The sequence below is a fragment of the Aquarana catesbeiana genome, linkage group LG04 (assembly GCF_042186555.1).
Source record: "Aquarana catesbeiana isolate 2022-GZ linkage group LG04, ASM4218655v1, whole genome shotgun sequence".
NCBI lineage: Eukaryota > Metazoa > Chordata > Amphibia > Anura > Ranidae > Aquarana > Aquarana catesbeiana.
In genome coordinates, this window is record NC_133327.1 from 325555349 (window position 1) to 325577991 (window position 22643).

Sequence of the window (22643 nt, forward strand, 5' to 3'; positions counted from 1 at the left end):
CAAGGAAGGGACCGAACTTTCAGCTAACTGTTAGGGGTAGCATGAAAGTGGAATGAACCATCTCCGTAAGAGTTTGTACCATCAATCTCTCAGATTGCCAGGTTGCATAAGGTTCATCTCTTGTTGTTTCCCCGCAGAGGAAAAATTGGCTTATTTTCTACGTGATCGCCTGATTGTAATATCTCATCCTGTGCCCACTATTCCCTTAGTAAAGGGTTTGAGGTGTGGGAGGTGGGGGGGGGGGGGGGTTCTAGCACGCTTCCTATCCCCTTGGATGGAGGATGCGATTAAAGCCGCTAATCTTCCTTTCAAGCCCTGCAGGGCAGAGGAGAATGCATCTTCAGTCATGTATACAGGGGCTGAAGTGTGAGAAGCAGTCTGTCTCCAGAGAGGATGACAGTATGGAGGCATGACTGGAGTTCCCAGCGCCTGGGGGTGGAACTTTTGATGCCTTAGTAGTAACCTTGGAAGCCATAGCGCTAAGCACAAAAGCAGAGGTACATTAAGAACTGTTCTATTTGCTGAGCAATAGTAGAAAAAACAGTGGCAGCACAGATTAATCTGATGATAAACAATGTCTTTTCCTGTAATGAAAATGCCTGTGTACACCCCTCACGTGCTCCTGTGTCCTATTGCAGCCTTGCTTCAGCTGCTCTGGTAGACATTTTTAGTTCTCAGAGCACAGGTTTTAGCCCCACAGGTGTAAACCTGATTGTCTATGCGCCGTGTGCTTTCAAAGGACGCCGAGTCCGCACACGGCGCTGACCAATTAAGCCACGCCCCTTCCCCGACCCTCCCTCCTCTTTTCAAAGTAAAAGCCTCGTGCGCGCGGACGGCTTCGGTCTGAGACCAGGAGAGGAGGATGCAGCCACCATGTGGCGATACGGTCTCTGGCCGTTTGTATCACTTGATATCACTTTAACAGGCAAGTAAATGTCTTTTAGCCAGAAGCCACCCTGCACCCCTTAAGGGGAGGGGGGGGGGGCTACCTTTTAGCAGTTTGTCAGCCTTTAGTGATTACACTGATTTATAGCTGTTACAAAATGTAATGTACCATAGTACATGTACCCCCAGCCACTCAGTTTCCCCAATTGGAGGGAGAGGAGGACCCCCTCCAGCTGCTAGGACACACACACTTAGTTTAGCACAGATTAACAGGGTATATGCATTCTTACTCCCTCTAGAGGGGTTTTAAGGCATTACAATATTTCACATTGAAAGAAAAGTCATAGGTGGACTTTGCAGTTCCTATGCTTTTCTCTTACCTTTTACCTTTTCCTCGCTGCAGGATACTGCTGAAAACAGACAGATCCAAACTTCACCCATCACGGCAGGCAGCATAGTTAAACCTTCAAAGACCGGGTCCCTTTTAATAGGGGTTCCACTCCTTTGGACCTGTATAGCACCCCTCAGGACAACTTTAGGAAATGTAGCATGACCAAGAAGAGTCCTAGTTAATAGGATCCAGCCCTCAAAGAGAAGCATTACAGGCAAAACCTTGTTCTTCCATGGGAGGCCCGGGTATCATCCTGTGGCCACAGTGGCGTGGATGGATCCGGTTGTGGAGGTTTTTTAAATCCAGCATGGATCCCTCCTAGAGCTCCTCAGAGCACATCTTCACTTGTGACCAACACCTTAGACACTGGTGAAAAAACTGATGTGCTCCTGGAAGGAGGAGGGGTTATATAGGGAGTGAACTTCCTTGATTGGGTATACCAGTGTCAAACACCTGAAGGTGGCCCATAACTAGAGGTCGACCGATATATCGGCCAATATTTGGCGTTTTTTACTTAATCGGCATCGGCCGATTGTCTTGATAATAAATCATATTATAACTTCAGCGCGATTTGCAAATGACTTCTGTAATAGAAGTCAATGCAAGTTGCCTGAAGTTTTCTGTGAAGCGACTTCTCTCCTCTCTGGGCAGCCTGTCAAGTCTGATAAAAGAACCTGAAGAGATACAATGTTTCTTATCAATGGACTGAACTCTGTGTGTAGAAGCTCTCAGTTTAACCATTTAAAGACAATCTTTTCTGACACTTGTTGCTTACAAGTAAAAATCCTGTATTTTCTGCTAGAAAATCACTTAGAACCCCCAAACATTATATATATATATATATATATATATATATATATATATATATATATATATATATATATATATATATATATATATATATATATATATATATATATATATATATATACACACACACATACATACAATTTTTATTTTATTTTTTTAGCAGAGACCCTAGGGAATAAAATAGCGGTTGTTGCAATATTTTAGGTCACACGGTATTTGCGCAGCGGTCTTTCCAACGCAATTTTTTTTTGAATAGATACACTAATGAATTAAAAAAAAAAAAAAACACTAAGCAGTAAAGTTAGCCCATTTTTTTTTTTTTTAACCAAAAGTTTTGATTACCCGTTTTTGTGTATTTAATATTTAAGATATAGTTTTTTTTATCTAAATTATACATACAAGTGAACTGGTTTGTTTTGTTTAATAAATGTTTAAATGTAAAAAAATTTCCGTATCATTTATTACTTAAGGTTGCCTTCACACTGGAGCAGGCGTTGACGGTAAAACGCTGCTAGTTTTAGCGGCGCTTTACCGTCATTTTAGCAGCGCTATTCGGCTGCTAGCGGGGCACCCCTGAAGCGCCGCTGCCGAAACGCTTTGCAGGCGCTTCGGCAGCGGTACGCATTCATTTCAATGGGCAGGAGTGGTGGAGGAGCTGCTTGCAGGACTTTTTTTTTTTTAAACATCCTGCCAGCGCATCGCCTCAGTGTGAAAGCACTCGGGCTTTCACACTGAGACTGCAGGTGAGCCGTTTTGCAGGCACTTTACAGGTGCTATTTTTAGCCCAAAAGCACCTGAAAAACACCCCAGTGTGAAAGGGGTCTAACTGTTAGATTTTATGAGATGAAGGGGAAAAAAAAAAAAATATCGGCATCATATATCGGCCACCGCGATTTCTAAATATCGGGTGCTGCGCTAGCCCGGTGGAGTAAAGAAATGGGGTAACATAGTAGTATGAATCCAATGGGTAAGACACGTGATTGGGTAACGTCACGCGTAGGGACGGGATAGGCACTGACACAAACCTGGATTGACGAGCTCGCCGCTCGTAGGAGACATATGCGATGTGCATCTACCTCATGTGAGTACATGCTTTTAAAACTTCAATAAAATACTGTTTTGTTCAAAATACTACACTATCCGGTACCCTTCTGTTATTCCTTATTTTGGCTCTGCTGTTACTGATGCTGATACTGAGGGACTAAAAGCACAGGGACCATCCGGCTTTGGCTCAGGGACCCCAAAGAGAGACCACCTCCTGCATTTGCTCTTTATGCGGTTGTCCCATTACCGCAAGGTAAGGGGCCATTACCCACTTGTGTGTGTGTATTTATGCACGAAGAGGATATACACCTTCTCTCTTTTGGCACCCCACTGGTTATTTATTGCACATTGGATTTTCAAAGGATTATTATCACTGAATATTTTGAGTTTACACTGGCACACACACGTTTGATGTGTTTAAAGACTCTGTTTGGACTCTACACTATTAGATTTTTTGTTTTTTATTCTATATTTTATTTTTATTTTTGTCGGTTTTGACAAAAGCATTGGTGATGTGATCTATGGATATATGCCACACACCTATATGCACTGATGCGTTTTTTTGCATAATTTTAAATATATCCATTTTGCTTGGTTTGCACTATATTTTTGCACATGTCACTTTAGTATTATTATATATGCATGTGATATTTACTGTTTGATTTTTGCTATGATATTTTTTGGCCCGTTTTTCACTATATTTTTTGCACATGTCACTTTAATACTATATATGCATGTGATATTTATTGTTTGATTTTTGCTATGATACTGTCGTTTTCATACACATACTTATAAGCATACTTTTGTTATTTTTTTGGGCTGCACAGTGGCACACTAGCACTTTAGGCTGTATTTTGCACATGCCAGAATAGCAGTATGTGTATATGAGGACTATCTCTGTTGGTTCTCGGCACACACTGTGCTGCTACAGTCCTTGCACAAGGTTATATGTGATACGGGTTAGATATCTATTCACCTTATTTTTGCATTTTGTTACCAGATACTGTGCATGAGAATTGATTACCCGTTAGTCTTACCCATTGGATTCATACTACTATATGTTACCCCATTTATTTACTCCACCGGGCTAGCGCAGCACCCATTATTATTGTTTTATACTGCCCATGGGCCCTGTTTGATCCCATTCGGTGCTTGCAGCTGTCCATTTGTACCATTCTGTTCAAGGTAGCGCAGGAATAATTTACACCTTTTGATTTCTAAATATCGGCATCAGCCAGAGAAAAACCCATATCGGTCGACCTCTACCCATAACCCATTAAAGAGGAGTTCCACCCAGGGGGGCCGTCAAAAAAAAAAAAAAAAAAAATTAAAAGTTAGCAGCTACAAATACTGCAGCTGCTGACTTTTAATTGGACACTTACCTGTCTCTGGGTCCAGGGATGCGGGGGATGGAAGCCCCGCTCGTCCCCCCCCCTCCGCTCGTCGGCATTTCAACTGTGGGTGCCGGGCTGTGGCTTCACAGCCTGGCACCCACTGCGCATGTGCGAGCGGCGCCGTGATTGGCCGCTCAATCACCTGGGACCTGTAATGGGTCCCAGATGATTGACAGGAGGGAGGGAGCAGAGTAGAGCCCTTCCTGTGCCAAGGGGGAAGTGATGTCTCCAGCCCAGGCAAAGGAACAGGCAGACTACGAGGGACCACCTAGCAACAGGCATTTAGAGGTAAGTGAAAAAAAAAAAATATCCAAATGTTTTTTTGTTTTTTTTTTTTAGAATTTTTCCAGGTATTTTTGTTTTTTGGGTGGAACCCCACTTTAAGTAATTACTTAAGGCTCTGTGTCCCATGATCTACGATAAAGAAAGTGTTGCATCTATATAATTTTGCCCAGGAAATTGATCGACATCACATACATTCACATTTTTGGAAAAAAACAAACACACAATGCGTTTCTTAGTTTCAATTTTAAAACAAATAATCTCTTTCCAATAGGACATTTCAAACACACATCATGGGCTCTTAGAATCACACCCAAAAACACGTTCCGCTACTCCACCCGAGTATGGCGATACCACATGTGAGACTTTAGGAATGCATAGCCCAGTGTTTCTCAACTCCCCCCCCCCCCCCCCCAAGACACCCTTTAAAATGTATGCACATCTCGAGGCACTCCATTGTCAAATCAAAAAATGAAACAAAATAGTTTTACGTAACGTAGCAACAGCCATACAAATAGGACACCAATGTTAGAAATGATTTATTCTTCCAAAGCAAATACACCCTTTACACACTAATATGGATTAGTATTCCAAGGTTTCTCTGCTCTCTCAGTTTCTCTCTCTCTCTCACCCAGCTAATGTGACCCCAATGATGATAGAGAGGGGAAGAGGAGGGACAAACAAGGATGCTGTGCAGGCGCCTAACGTGCTCCTTATCAACCGATGACATTGGTTGTTAGGACGCTGGCAGTCAGAAAGTTGTAAGGGTACCCCCTTGAAAAACTGTGGCTTTGTGTAACTAAAATGCAGGCTCGATCCACCCACTAGCTTGTAAACAAATTTTAGGCATTTTATCAAGGCACCCCTGAGAAAACTTGAAGGCACCCTGGTTGAAAAAGCTTGGCCTAACCACAGAGGGGGCCAAAATCCTTCATTACGGATCTAAAACTCCTGACAACCCATCATATAATTTTTGGAGGCCCTCAAGCACCAGGACCTCCAAAATTACCATTTTGGAAAGCAAACACCCCAGGGTATTTTATGAGGCATGATGAGTCTTGACTCAAAAAAGTTTTTTCCCACAAAGCTGGCGATTTAATAAGCTTTCCTCACACACACAGCATGGGCATATTTAGAATTACACCCCAAAACAGATTCTGTTACTCCTCCTAAGTATAACAATACCACACGCGAGAGACTCTCATTGTCTGGGCTGATTATGTACCGGACATTGTATTTCACACAAATCAACCAATTGTGTCAAAATCAATGTACTGTAATGGTCAGCTCCATATTAGTGGTCAGAGAATATGATGTAGTGTAGCGTCACCTATAGCAGATCCTGCTCCTATGACCCAAACAAGCCTAACTTATGAGGCTGCCCCAAGAATGCCATATTCACTGGCCTGGTGTCTTGCAGGAATGTAGTGAGTGGGATGTGCTGATGGGTCAGTTCAGGCTGTAGACAGAGACATGATCAGAAAACAGGCATAAGATTAGTCCAGGCAGCAAGCAGAAACATGGTCAATAAACAGGTCAGGGTTAGTACATGTGGCAGGCAGAGGCAACACTGCACTGGTGCACCAGGACTTGTGCGGCGGGGATCAAGGACGCTATAACTCATGCGGTCGTGAATAGGAACACTGACAGGCAGCACTGGTCTAATGACATTGTACTGCTGTGGCAGTGATCGGAGATAATGGCTAGCATCACTGACATACAGTGATATCAGAGCAGCCAGCTACTGTACATGATCACAGCCACAGCAGTGCCATGTCACCTGCTCTGGCAACAGTATGTAAAGAAAAAAAAAAACAAAAAGTATACTGTTCAAAGGTTTCATCCATGAAACCTTGCTTACTACGGTGATTGGTCACAGCTATTATATGGTACAGGGCTACTGTGATTACCCTGGTACCATATGATTGCTGTGACCAATCACAGAGATCACACAGTACTAAACAAGGCATCAAGAATGACAGCCTTGCTTACTGTGGTTGATCACAGCGATCACATGGTATCAGGGCCGCTTACAGTGGCCTGGTACAATAATCAGTTATCAACTGTGTCCATAACTTGTGTTGATGCAGGGATCTTTCAGAATTGTTGTTTGTTTTTTCATTCAATCCACTGGTTGAGCGAAAAAAAAAAAAAATAAATAAATAAAATAAAATGTGTGTGTACCCGTCTTTAGGAGCCAATCGCTTCTCAGGTAGATCAACAGATATTCCTGATTTTGATAACAGTGGACTACACCTGCAGTATGTGACTACATGTGTTGATATGGCCACTGGTCATCTCCCATCAGAAGCCCATGTGGCAGGGTGACAGCTAAAGAGCACAACCGAAACCTTTTGATAAAAAAATAAATGAAAAAAAAAATAAAAAAAGAAGAAGACGACGATGCGGTGCAATGTTACCCTATATGGGAGTAGCTGTGTTACCCAGGGCCCTCTTTAACCACTTCAATACCATGCACTTAGACACCTTCCCACCCAGGCCAATTTTCAGAGCTGTCGTAATTTGAATGACAATTGCGCGGTCATGCTACACTGTGTACCCAAACAAATTTTTTATCATTTTGGTCCCACAAATAGAGCTTTCTTTTGGTGGTATTTGATCACCTCTGCGTTTTTTTATTTTTTACGCAACAAATTAAAAAAAGACCGAAATTTTGAAAAAAAACAAGTTTTTCTTCGTTTCTGTTAAAATTTTTTGTAAATAAGTATGTTTTCTTCGGCACCGACAAGGCGGCACCGACGGGCACCGACAAGGCGGCAACCGACGGGCACCGACAAGGCGGCAACCGACGGGCACTCATGGGTGGCATCGATGGGCACTCATGGGTGGCATCGATGGGCACTCATGGGTGGCATCGATGGGCACTCATGGGTGGCATCGATGGGCACTCATGGGTGGCATCGATGGGCAGAACTGAAATATAATGGTGCCAATCAGTGCCCATTTGTGGGCACAGATTGGGCACATGTGGATGGCCATGGGGTACATACCTGGCCATCCACATGTTGCCTCCTATCCTGGTGGTCCTAGTGGCGTCCCTGGTGGTCCAGTGTGGTCATCTGAGGGGAGGCTGCGCTGATAAACAATCAGCACAGATCCCCCGTCAGGAGAGCCGCCGATCGGCTCTCCTCTACTCGCGTCTGTCAGATGCTAGTGAGGAAAAGCCGATTACTGGCTCTTCCTATTGACATCGTGATCAGCCGTGATTGGACACGGCTGATCACGTGGTAAAGAGCCTCCGCCGGAGGCTCTTTACTAAGATCGGTGTAGCGGTGTGTCAGGCTGACACACCGATCACCAAGATGGGCACGCGGTGGCATGTTATCCTGCTGGACGTCATATGACGCCCAGTCAGGATAACGGAACCACCGCCCGGCCGTCAATCTGCTATAGGCTGGGCAGGAAGTGGTTAATATTGATTGAACCCTGGGCAAACATTTTCTTGGGCCCCTCCCCCCATGCAATTCCACTCTCCACCTGCTCTGAGACATACAATAAATAGCAGCTAGACTTAAAATCAGTTTACTGTATCAGGTCAGGCAACAATTGCGATTGGTTGCCAGCAGTTACAGCACACATTACAGCTCACTGATTAGTTGCTAGAGATTACAGCACATCATCTCACTGCAGGGGAGCATGATATACATATGAATGCCGCCTTTATTTACATATCATATGCTATGCATACTAGCTTATGCCTTTGTCTTGCAGGGTGTATTTTTTTTTCAGAGGCTTTACTTCTTTAAAAGAGACACGGGAATTTAAACTGAGATAGTTGGCAAGTATGAGGCAGCTGCTTTGGGCCCCACAACAATGACAGGGCCCAGGGCAGCTGCCCCTTTTGCCCTGCCCTAAAGACGGCCCTGGTGTTACCCTATATAGCAAGTGTCTGGGGGGGGAGGACCCTTATAGCAGGATCACCAGGTATTAGTTTAAAGTGTTAGTTCACCTTTACAGAAAATCCGTAAAAAGGTAACCTAACACAGAACTCCCTCCTCCTCCCACCCCCCTGGCTCCGCTGTGCTTAACTCCCTTGATCCTAAGCTTCCAAGGATCCCGCAAGCCACTCCAATGTGCCAGGAATTTCAAAACCTAAAATAATTTTAGGCTTGTGTAGCTGGGCAAATGCAACATGCTTTCATGTACATTCAACTTTTATTTGAGAAAGAGTTCTTCATGGTGCATTTAACCTAAAGCTAACCTGCATTAGACACACCGACTTGTATGGGGAGGTAAGCAGTTTAGATGCAAAAGCCCAATGATACAGGCCCTTTCTCAGGCCCCGGGGTTCAAAAGTCCACTACCCTTTGTTTTTTTTCCCCCCAAAAGTTTTATACTAATATTTCATTAATTTCAAGCTACATAATGATCAAGTACCGTTTCTTACACATTCACATTATTTCCTCTAAGAACATTCCTTCTCCTGAGAAAAACAATATTCTAGTATGAATTTGTTAACACCTTCTTTTGCAAGGAGATCCTCACCTCCCCCATATGTTCCCACAACTGCATGTCACCTAATGAGACAACGTACAGACTATACATAGAATTGGCAAGTTTTTCCTCAGTCTCATTTAATAAAAGGAACCACAACTGCTAAATTCTCCATGGCTTTTTCTTCAGAAAATGGGAACAAAAAAAAAAAAAAAAAAAAAGGATCAGATCAGCGTCCTCAAACTGCAGTCTGCAGATGCCGATGTACACAGAAGACCTGCTATTAATTGCGTTGATCTGTGCCATGACAGTTAAAAGGGATTTTCTTTTTCTATAGTCTTTAAGTGAATTAGGAGATGGACGAACATCCCCGGGTTCGGTTCACACCAGTACAGCTGAACATTGCAAAAAAGTTCAGACCCGAACACTGAACCCCATTGAAGTCTATAGGGCCCAAACCTGAAAAATCTAAAGTTGCCATTTTGAAGGCTTATATGCAAGTTATTGGCTATAAAAAGGGGGGCTGGGTACTGCCCTTGGAGACACGTATCAATGCATAGTTTTATCGATAAGAGGAAGCCCTGAGTGATTTTAATAATGCTTAAAGTGAAACAAAAATGAAAAATTCCATTAAGAATAGAGCCCTTAGTCTGCCTGTAAAGTGGCGCATCTGAAGCATGTATAGAACATGCTGCAGCAAAAGTTACACTTCTAAAAGAAAAAAAGACCACAAAAAAAAACCAACCCCACAGCATTTAAAATGTACTATGCGACTGCAAGCTATTGCTGCCACTACTATCTCTATAATGGGGTCTCCCAAAATCTATATCTGAATCTCCAGATCCCGCCGCGCCCCCCCCCCCATGTGAATGAGTATGGGGAACATTGTACCCCTACCCATTCACCAAAATAAAAAAAAGTGTAAAAAATAAACAGTATGCAGATTGAGAATTCTTTAATGTAAATAAAAAAAATAAATAAATAAAAAAAAATAAAAAAAAAGGTCCCCCGATGTAGAACTGACACCACCGCCGTACCCGAAAAAGAAAAAAAAAAAAAAAAAAAAAATGAAGAACACTCAGCCATCAATGAAGGCTGACCGCCTACTGCAGTCTCCACCATTTGACAGTTATTATAGCGGTAAGGGGTGGAGCCACCTGGCGATGTCACCTTATGGCATCACCAATTACTGCATTGTTTTTATTTTGTATTGCCAAATTTTTTTTTTTTCTTTCAGCTGCCTGCTTCCTGGCCCCGCTCTTTAACATATTAACTGTGCACTCAGAGGGTGAACATCCCGCCGAACGCACAGAAAATGTTGGTGTTCAGCGAACACCCAAACGGACGATGTTCAGCCTGAACCGTTCGCCCAACACTAAAGTGAATTTGTGCTTTTTCCATGCAGGGAAAATAAACTAAAAATGTTTACTTTAATTGTGGTCCCATCAGCTGTACATTTCAACTCAGCTCTCCTGCCACTTAGTTCATCCAAGAGTGGAAAAAAAAAAATTATATATAATAAAATAAAGGAAGAAGTTCCTTTCACTCACTCGCCACCTTCCAATGCAACAGTGCTGGTACTTGGCTCAGAAGCCCAGAGAAAATCCTCAGGGCTGCCTCTTATCGATCCTAGCAGCCAAAAGCAGCAGTGGGGGAACCAAATGAAAGGGGAGTCTGTACAGCTCTGTGGGGCTAGCTTTTAGGAGAACCTGTTATTTTGCCCTGCAGAGGCAAAGCACAGGTTCATGTTAAAGATAAAATTTAGGAGGAAAGAAAAGAGTTTTTCTTGTCATAGCAACCAGATTATACAATTTTTCGAGCAATTAAAAAAAAAAAAAATTATATATAATAAAGCACAAACTTGTTATGGACAAACACTAGTTGGATTAAAATGTATGTCAGAGAAATGGCAACCAAGGTGCCAGTAAGCCATCATTTCTGCTCATAATTAAATTCTACTTTAGTCCATTAAAATTACATATAGTATATCGATAGAAATCATTTGGGTAACATAATTCTGAAATACAGTTGCTAGAATTACACTTCCAGTATATATGTTAATTCAAGAAGGGTTTCCATTTCTTATCAACTGTACAGCGCTGACACCAATGATTCACATTCCACTTATCTCTATGGGTGCTTCTGTACTGTAATGTAGGTATTACATCCCAGATTAGATTTGGAAATGGTCCATTGAACAAACCAATATAAGCTATACTTCTATGATACATGCCTTAAATAAGAACACAAAAGCAAGACTACGTTAGATTTCTGCAAGTAACAATGTCAATGTAATTTTCTGGATCAGATAAATGGTCAAATTATAAATAAATGACATTTCAGTTGATTGTACGAATGAGTCAGCAACATGTTGGGAGTTTACTTTGCTCAAGCACACTACCTTTCTCATTACAATAAAAGGTTTCCTAAGAGAAATAAGATGGCTGTCATTGTGGATCTTCTTCTGAAAATGCTTGTTATGCTGACCCCACTTGTATAGGGGGGATTCTGATTGCTGTGTGTTGGTGTCAACCTGCTAATGGATAGGAGCCCAACCCACTGCTGATAGTGGGGTTTTAGCCTTATCCATATTGTGCCCAACTCCTTACTACCCTGTTTCCCCGAAAATAAGACCTAGCGTGATTGTCGGTGATGGCTGCAATATAAGCCCTACCCCCCAAATAAGCCCTACCCTGTTTCCCCGAAAATAAGCCCTACCCTGAAAATAAGACCTTTGTATCGTATGACGTTTGTATCCTACTACTCGCCCAATAAGGGTCAGAAATCTTTCTTTGGACTCCCTCCTGCATAAAATTCAACCGCACCTTAAGGGCACAATCTTCCTTGGCGGGGATTCCAACACTGCTTTTGACTTCACTATGGACAAAATGAGATCCGGTATTCCTAAACCTAAACGCCCCTCCAGACAAAGCGCAAAGTTAGCAAAACTACTTCATGAGAGTGGGTTCATAGACATCTGGAGGGAATTTCACCCTCACTCTAAAGATTACACGCACTACTCAGCTCCGCACGGCTCCTATGCCAGGATAGACCACATCTTCACCAGGCCCTCTACGATTCCCCTGGTGGTAAACTCTAAAATAATAGACACCTCCCTATCGGACCACTCAATGGTCACTCTGATCACTCAGCGTTCCTCGGGTCGCACAGATCCCCCCAAATGGCGTTTACAGGAATCCTTACTGAGTGACCCTATTCAATGTGCTTTAATTGAAGGCTCCATTAAAGAATATTTCCTTATTAATTCCATGGATGATGTCTCTCCCGAGACGGTATGGGCTGCACACAAAACTGTAGTTAGGGGGAAGACAATCCAACTGTCAGCCAAGATTAGGGCGGAACATAAAGCGGAACTGCTTAAACTATCTGCAGATTTTAAATCTTTCGCGGGCCCATAAGATAAACCCTTCCCAGGACTCATTATCTAAATTGGATAAAGCCCGGGCTCTACTAAACTTGAATCTCACCACCACCAGTCGAAAAACACCTCAGATGGTCTGGGGCAAAAATTTTACTCTCAAAAGGACAAGATAGGCTCGAAATTACCAGTTAAACTCAGCCCCAAACCTAGAACCTTAGCTTTCCCGAAAGTGAGGTTACAATCCGGAGACTTTTCTCAGAACCCCGCTAAGACTATGGAAGCGTTCCTTCAATTTTACGCAGATCTTTACAAACCAAGATCTCCTCACCCAGGTAAACTTACACAGGGCTTTTTAGACTCCCTCTCACTGCCCTCCTTATCTAAGGAACATAGTGACCTAATGGAGAGCCCATTCTCCCAGTCGGAGATTCTAGACACAATCAAATCTCTAAAATTGGGCTCTGCACCGGGTCCGGATGGATTCTCCACGGGGTATTACAAGAAATTTGCACCTACATTAGCTCCACATCTTTCAAAATTTTTCAACTTCCTTAGAGAGGGGTCTCCATTAGGTACAGATCTTAACACCGCTTTTATCTCAATGATCCCCAAACCAGGGAAAGACCCCAGTGAAGTTGGAAATTATCGCCCAATATCATTAATAAATAATGATATCAAGATCCTAACTAAACTTGTAGCTATTAGGGTGGCACGCTTCATCTCCTCATATATACACAAGGACCAGGTAGGCTTTATCCCAGGCCGACAAGGTTCTGACCAGATTAGACGGACCATTGACATTATTTCCCTTCTACAATCCCATTGGGATGGTAGCCCCCCACAAAAAGGTTTTCTGTTATCAATCGACCTGCATAAGGCTTTTGATTCCATTGATTGGACATACCTGTCTGATGTCCTGAGTAAATGGGGTTTCGGTCCGTACTTCCTGAATTTAATTCGCTCTCTATATTCTTCCCCGACAGCACAAGTTCGTCTATTAGGCAGATACTCGACCTCGTTCCCTATAAGCAGGGGTACCAGGCAGGGTTGTCCACTGTCCCCCCTCCTTTTTGCCATAGCAATGGAAACCCTGGCCATAGCTATCAGATCAAACCCAGACATTAAAGAGGTACGGTGTGGAGATCAGGAACACAAATGCGCTCTCTATGCAGACGACCTTATGCTATATATCACCTCACCCCTGATCTCCATCCCGGGATTATACAAAGTTCTAAAAGATTTTAGTGCCTTATCAGGCCTTACAGTTAATATGAACAAATCTATTGAGCTTAATGTCACGGTCCCTTCGGACATCCTCTCTCAACTCACCAGTAACTTTGACTTCCCATGGGCCTCTGGGAACATCCGTTATTTAGGTATTAACCTCACAGCAGACATCAGCAATCTCTTTAAAGCCAACTACCCACCCATGATTAACAAATGCAGGGGAGACCTTGATAAGTGGTCTAGGTGTGGTCTGTCCTGGCTGGGAAGCGTACATGCGGTGAAAATGACAACTCCCACGCCTCCTATACTTATTCCGCTCCCTACCTATCCCGCTCAAGAGAAATTTCATCCGCAGATTCCAATCAGAGATCGCACGCTTTGTCTGGGGGAAGAAGGGATATAGATGTCCGTCCAACATCCTCATTCGCCTTAAATCTCAGGGAGGTTTGGGTCTATCGGATCTCTGGGGTTACTACCAGGCTGCACAAATAGCTCAGATTTCAATGGTCTTCTCCAGGGGTCCTAAACCCGACTGGCTCTCTATGGAAAGAAGGGCCATTCCTCACAATACACTTGACTATCTCCTGTGGTGTGACCCAAAAATTAGACCAGCAACACTGGCTCCCACCCTATCACATTCCGTTTCACTAAGCACAAAAATTTTTAGACAAACCACTCTGACCTCGCCATTAAAACCCCTATCACATATTTTCAATAATTCTGACTTCCCCCCCGGGAGTTAACATATAATCATTTATATGGTGGACAGATAAAGGCCTTTATCGGATCGGCCACTTCCTTACACCATCGGGCCCCCTATCCCTTTCTTACTGTAAGTCCAAATTAGACATGCCGGATTCCGAAAAATTTAGATTCTCCCAATTGTCTCACTTTCTACAATCCATCTGGTGTAAAAACTCCAAATCTCTACCTTTAACTCCTTATGAACATTGGTGCTCCAATACACGGAACCAGAAAGGGGGCATTTCTCTGATGCCGAACCTGGACACCTGCAGAATGGTCTAGTTCCTGGACACGCTCTTATAAAAAGGTATCTACAATATCTCTCTCATTGAAGCTAGCCTTAAGGTTATTTCCAGATGGTACTATGTTCCTTCCAGACTGGCATTGATCTTTCCGGGTACCTCTCCTCTTTGCTTTAGAGGGTGTTCGCTTGAGGGATCAATGATCCACGTTTGGTGGACCTGCCTGCGTATTAGAACTTTCTGGCAGAGAATCTTTAGAATTATCAGTAACTTATTTCACACCTCAGTGGCCCCCAACATACACATAGCTCTTCTTAATCAGCCCGTTCCTGGCATACCTAAAAAACGCACAGAAACTATCTTATTTTATCCTTTTTAGGTGCTAAGAGTACCATAGCTAAATGTTGGAAAGAACCCACTGTTTCATATAAGAGCTGTATAAGGAAAATTTCTTGGATTATGTCTCAGGAGCATTTAGTAGCAAAACGCAATGATAAGGTGGAAAGATTCAGGTTCATATGGGAACCTTGGGCCTCGCTCCACAACATTTCGCTCATCCCAGGATTGACAGCTGGCATTAATATTAACTCTTCCTCTCCCTGACCCAACTCTGCTTTAGCCCCCCTTCCTCCTCTCCCTCCTCATTTCTCACATTTTCTTTCCTTCTCTTCTGGGACTCCCTTGTCCCTTCCATTTCGGTAACATATTGGGAATAGTATTCCTCCTCTAGAGGAGGTCTGTTCACATTCTTTATTATCTCTCCCAGGACTGCCAAGAGGCCCCCGCTCCTCCTTAGCTATCAGTTCTTCACCAACCCTATCGTTGTATAGTGACATGGAGAGGAGTATAGCTTTAGCCTAGTTTCTCCCCTGTTACTGCTCTTAGGGGCTTGGAAATGGATTGGGGGAGTCCCTGCATGTTCCTTCAGGAAGATCCCATTGGGGAAGGTCGTGCGGGGCTCCAAGACCAGTCCTTTCTTTATTTTAGTTTGGAGGAAGACATGGGCGCCTTGGCGGTCTGGGTTGTATTAAAGACCCATATGGTTACCAAACAGAAAAGCTCATTCTTTAGAAGTTGTTTTATCAGTTGCCTTTTCTTAGTGTTTTATGGTTTTTTCTTATTACTCACTTCCAGAGATACAAGTTGATTTTGTGGATATTACTGTCTCCGATACACTATTCGTGATTGTATCTGTGCTTATACTCTGTATTACATATAAAAACCAATAAAAATATTTAAAAAAAAATAAAAAATAAATAATGAGAACACTACTCTGCACAAAGACTTCAGGGTGAAGGGTGAAGGCACCCCCTCAGCAGTGTAAAGATGAACAGTACAAAACAGGAATCCCTCAAAAGCAATGTAGTCCTGAGTGTACAAACAGCAACTGCTGATTTCCCAGAAAAGCTAAGGAGAGTCTTTGGGACTTCAGAGTGGTGGCACTCCCTCTGAAGTATATAGCTGAACAGTACCAAACAGGAACCCCCCAACAGGAATGTACAAAGTAGTAGCTGGTGATTTCCCAGAAAAGCCAAGGAAAAAGTCTTTAGATCCAGAGGGCTGGTACAGTTTCCCGATCTCAGTACAGCCATGTCCAGGGTCAGTCAACTTCTCTGCTCCAGCAGCCTGTGTCCTGGATCTTTCGGAGAAGCTTTCAGAGAATGTTCCAGGAGGATAGAAGAGGTTCCCCAGCCAAACCACAGCTGGGACCCCACATAAAAAGTGCTTGCAGTTCCAGGCAGACTTCTACTCTGGACCTTAGCCCATTTATACCCCCTCAGCCCCCTGCTGGTCACTTGCCATATTGACCAGGGATTGGCTGGGGAGATATTAAAACTGGTAGTAAACCACCCCCAGAAAGAAAAAAAAAAAAAAAAGAAGAAAAAAAATTGGATCCCCTGCAGTTGTGTGCCATAATGTGAGCTATATAAATCCTGAATAATAATGATATCAAATTTCGTGTGAATATCTCTTAAACAGTGCAAGTTTGGGAGACATCCACTGTACCTACAGGTAAGCCTTATTATAGGCTTACCAGAAAGTACAAGTTAAAAGTAGACTTTACAATGCAGGCTGGGGTCATATCCTCCCATCCACTAAGTCCAAGGGTCCCCTGGGAGACAGGGGGAAGTAATTGAGCCCGTACCTATAGAGCAGTGGTCATCAACTCCTGTCCTCAGGGCCCACTAACAGGCCAGGTTTTATGCATTACCTTGGGAAGATGCAGATTAGAATACTGCAATCACTGAGCAGCAAATTATATCACCTGTGATGTATTTCAGTTATCTTGCAAACCTGGCCTGTTAGTGGGACCTGAGGACTGGGTTGATGACCACTGCTATAGATCTATATAATCAAATAGTGCTCTCCCTGTCTACAGGGAAGCTAGAAAAAAAAATAATTTAACAAGACAGTAGCTCTATAGGGCATTACACCAGGGAATCAGGACCTCCTTCCTCCTGCTGGTGATCCCTCTAGTAAAAACTAAAGATCAATATAGGGGAATCAATACTGCCTTCCTCCTGCTGGTGACCCCTCTAGTGATACATCCTAGATACAGTATCTACGTACTCTCTGCTGTCTGGTTACACTGTTTGCTCATTTTGCAATCATCTGAAATAAGTACCCCAAAACCTTTTGCCTCTGTAGTGCTTGCCAATACTGTACCCCCAATGTTGTACTCACTCAAGGGATTTGTTTTCCCCAGGAGTATTATTGTACGTTTAGAAACATTGAACTGGAGTTTCCACTGTTTTGGCCAATCTTCCAACAATGCCAAATCACGTTCCATGTTACAGACACCTACAGGGATATCAAACCTATTGCACATCTTGGCTTCAAATTATTCCAAGTCACAGACCTGCAACAGCGTGCAGCAGAATGCCAGAAAAGCGTTGTTCCTTCTCTACACTTGCTGCAGGTCAGGGACGCCAAATCATTCCCAGGAAAGCCAGGAACTAGCATTCTGCAAAAGGAACAAACGTCAGAGAAACGGCAGTCTACATAATTCTCTCATGACAGGTAGACAGGCATGTTTTGTGTTAGTAGCAGATGATGGAATTTTTGAATCAAGATCCATGCTTGTCACATAATCGCACTGCTCCCGTTTTCTATTACCTTGCATTTATAGCCATATGTGTGCTTCCTGTTATATGAGAGAGAGTATCAATTTGTTTGTAATCATAACTCAATTCTGGCTACTTTGTTTCAGAGACCCACTGTGTAAAATATGAACTAAAATGCATTGGTCATATGTGACATAAGGTTAGAGTTTGAAGAAATGGAGAAATCACCTACGAGTTTTAAATAAACCTGTCTAGGCAAAAACAACTAAGCTAAGAACAGGAAGGGAAACGCTTTAAGCCCATACTTTTATATCACCTACAGCCCATTCCCTCTCCACTTAATTAGGAAAAAAGAATATATGTATTCCCCCCACCCCAAATTTACAATGCAATGCATGGGTTCCCAATGTCCCACTGTGATGCTTGCATATGTTCATGCAAATGGCAACCATCAGATAGCTGATATTGCATATGCATTTTTCTCCTTGCAATTAGGCTACTTTAACGGATTTGTCGACTTAAAGGTGTCAGTGGCTCTGGAGTCAATTTATAGCTCTCTGATTGGACAACACAAAACATTTTTCATAATAGATTCCAGTGAGTAATTCTCTACAATATTAATCCATATACTAACATACTCAGCAGAAACAAAAAGTACTTTAAAGCTGAACTCTGAATTATTTGTATTGTGTATTTACATTGGTCCAGCTTGGCAAAAAGTGTGCATTACTTATACTCAATGAAAGAGGGGTATCTGAAAAGAACTGCTTAGACAGAGGTGTGCCACATCCCAGAAAAATATGGAAATGGGAGGAACCCTCCAGGGGTGGGACTTTGAGGGCACTACCACAACAAATATATAAAAATGGATAAATATTATGTGTTCTCTATGTGTACAATAAACTTTATACATTTTTATATATTCGTTGTGGTAGTGCCCTCAAAGTTCCACCCCTAGGGGGTTCCTCCATTTCCATACTTATACTCAATGGAACACTGGAGAAGCTTAAAAATAAATAAATAAATCACTGTAGTGTGTGTGTTGGCATTACTACAATGATAGCCACGATCTTCCAGGTTTTGTGCAGCTTCCCCTCTGCACACTGACCAGAGGGAATCACTTGCTCAGGACTTCTGCCATTCACAGAATGCTCTTTTTTCCAGTTAATACAAGGTGTTCTCTGATTGAAAGGAGGTGCGGTGGCAGTGTGGTAATGTCATGATCTCCACCTTGTCCAAGCAGATAATGCCTTGTATTCATTGAAAGAAAATACAAGGCGTTCTATGAATGGCGGCAGTGCTGAGTGATCATGCCTCTGCAGGAAGTTTGCAGAAGGGAAGCTGCTCACAAAGAATCTGAGCAGGATCTGGAAAATCTTGGCCATCACCTGTACAGGTATACACGCTGGAATGTGGGTTTATTGGCGTGCAGCTACGGCCCGTCATTGATTTGTACATGCAGCTGTATGCAAACAACTGTGACCACTGGACACAGAAATATGCACTTTTTTACGATGTAAGGCCCTCTTTGACCATGGAAACGAGCCCTTAATAAGCCCCACATTCCAGCTTTTACATGTGTACAGGAATGGATGAGCAGCCCTGGATGTACCCTGTGTCCAGGGGTGGACAGTCATCCCAGTATGCATGCAAACACTGGAATATGCAGTTACCAGCATACAGCTGTTGCCTCTCATTGTTGGCTGTATGAAAACACCTGTACAGAATACCATTTGTCTTTATGGTGTGAATAAGCCCTAAGTTAGGTCCATATGCAAAAATTCTACACACCAATGTTTGGCGTGAGATATAGTGACAAAAGTATGAATGCTACCAGGCAACTAGCATTTTCAGAAGAAGGTCATCAGTGGCAGGCTCTGTGCTCAGTGAACCGCATGAATATCCCAGGTCAGCTTTATCCAGTGCCTTAGGAACAGGGTGAACACACACGTATTATACTCTACAACCAAGCACCAAATTGTAAAGTCAAGGCCTGTCTGCATTAGATATTTTTCCCATACGCCAATTCAAACTAAAAAGTACACCTTGCTTGGTGTGCAATGTTAACCGCCATAGGCAATGCAGCCCCCCCACGGCACATTTTGCTTTTTTTAATCATTTAAGCTAGCAAAATAAATAGAATGTGGTTATTCTGTCATGCCAGGCTTCTTACTTTTAATTTCACAGCTTTTCAATGAGAAATATCTAAAGTGTCAGCTTACACCACTTCTCAGACAGGTCACCTGAGAATTGCCATGCAATATCGACTCAACAATTACACACATCTCCCTTATTTATACAGCTATTTCAGAATTCACATGCAGACTATAGTCTATATTTACACATACACACAATGTGTATACAGTATATTGAATCACATCACAGAAAATAAGATTCACCCCCAGGTAGAACGCATCACATCCAAGGCCAACAACATAAAAGGCCGCTGGACAATGGATTGAGGGGTAATACAGATTAAAGCCTGGAGATGCGAAATGTAATCAAGCAGTAGAAAAGACATACAACACTATAGGGAACCAGGGGTGTGGCAGACCATCTCCTATACATTAATGCTACCAGCCGATACTCTGATCAGCATTTCTTCAATGCATAGAAGGTTACAGGAAGGTCAGGAGAAACAAAACCAGAATAAAAAAAAAAAAAATTACAACCAGCAGAGCAAAATGCATGCAGCTAGTTTAACGCCCAATAGCAAGACATAATTCCTGGTTAAAGCATGCATCTACCAAATTAAATCTTTTGCAAGGATCAACATCACTAATAAAACCATGATGAATGAATAAATCAGCGTCACGTTAATTTAATAACCCAAGGTAGAATGAATGCCATTTTCCTCCATTGCACATGCCATGTCAATACCATTTACACAAAAAAGGCCTTGCAGTTAAACAGTCAGCATCATCCTCCTCCTCTGTGCTTACTGTTAACCTATGCAGGCCTAGGAAAATGAAAGCATCAACAAGGACAGATTTTCCACAAATATTTTGGAATGTGGATGAATAGATATAAATAAAAAAAAATATAGCAGGCTGGCAGATTGAACTCATGGCAGTCACCATGGTAGTGGACATAGGGAATGGCCTAATATACGGGACATCTTTTACAGAGGATAGAAGGGATGATTATACTGAACATTATAGGGAGTGCTTATACTAGAGACAGTATAGAGGACATAGGGGGATGATCTCTTATACTGAACATTATAGTGGACATAGGGGGATGATCTATTATACTGAAGATTATAGTGGACATAGGGGGATGATCTCTTATACTGAACATTATAGTGGACATAGGGGGATGATCTCTTATACTGAACATTGTAGTGGACATAGGGGGATGATCTCTTATACTGAACATTGTAGTGGACATAGGGGGATGATCTCTTATACTGAACATTATAGCGGACATAGGGGGATGATCTATTATACTGAACATTATAGCGGACATAGGGGGGTGATCTCTTATACTGAACATTATAGCGGACATAGGGGGGTGATCTATTATACAGAACATTATAGCGGACATAGGGGGATGATCTATTATACTGAACATTATAGTGGACATAGGGGGATGATCTCTTATACTGGACATTAGTGGACATAGGGAATGATCTCTTATACTGAACATTATAGTGGACATAGGGGGATGATCTCTTATACTGGACATTAGTGGACATAGGGAATGATCTCTTATACTGAACATTATAGTGTACATAGGGGATGATCTATCATACTGGACATCAATTATAGAGGACATGGGGGGGGGGGGTGATATATATTCGACTGGACATCTTTTATAGAGGACATAGGGGATGATTATACTGAACATTATAGAGGACATAGGGGATGATTATACTGGACATCAGAAATGATCTATAAGACTGGATATGGGGGAGATGATCTATTATACTAGACATCTATAATTCTGGACATAGGGGGATGATCTATTATATTGGACATCAGGAAAGATCGATTTGAGTGGATATAGGGGGGTGCATCTATTATAGGAGGACATAGGGAATGATCTCATTATTCTAGACATCGGAGCTGATCTATAGACACATATACACATAGGAGAAGATGGATATTGTAGATAGGAGCATGCTTACAGTCCAGGTGCTTCTTCTTTGGCCCCATGACCTCATGAGTGGTCGCCTTACATACTGCCCTGGCCACGGCCGATCCTGTGACACTGTACTGTGCGGCCGCAATGCGATCTGTCAGCGTCTGTCCCGACATCTTCTCTCCTGTGACAAGAGACATCCACAACACTGATCAGTACAATGGCAGCCCCCCTAATCTGATGACAGCACCCTGCAGCTACACCGACATGTTCCCTAGACATCCATTTCCAGCAGAGCAGCCAGTGACATGGATGGTGCAGAAGGAGCCCTCCTCCTCCTCATCATCATCATCCTCCCCAAAGCTGGTATCCTAGTTACTGCAAACCAGAGAGCCCTCCTGTGCCCACACACATGCTGCAGAATATAGAGAGGAATAAGGCACCTGGTCAGCCTTCTGATGAAGCAATCCCCCCTTCAGATGAGCAGAGGCAGCAGCACCGAGGTCTGGTCCCTCAGAATACAACCCATCCTCCTCCTCCTCCTCCTCCTCCTCCTGTTATCCTCCCTGGCAGCCTGGGATTAGAATATCACCGCCCCACCCCCACCTGCACTCTCACATCTCCCTTCTAAATTATTAA

General features: G+C 42.9%; 1 protein-coding gene across 1 annotated transcript in view; it reads right to left on the bottom strand.

The window, feature by feature from the left end:
* The window catches only part of SNAP91 (synaptosome associated protein 91), a 191706-nt gene extending 169281 nt beyond the window's left edge, over positions 1-22425 (bottom strand). Inside the window, exon 1 of the mRNA XM_073626882.1 lies at positions 22051-22425. Within this exon, the coding sequence (XP_073482983.1) occupies positions 22051-22204 (154 nt within the window). The 5' untranslated portion in view covers positions 22205-22425. The remainder of the gene's footprint in view (positions 1-22050) is intronic.
* Between the last annotated feature and the right edge of the window lie 218 nt (positions 22426-22643).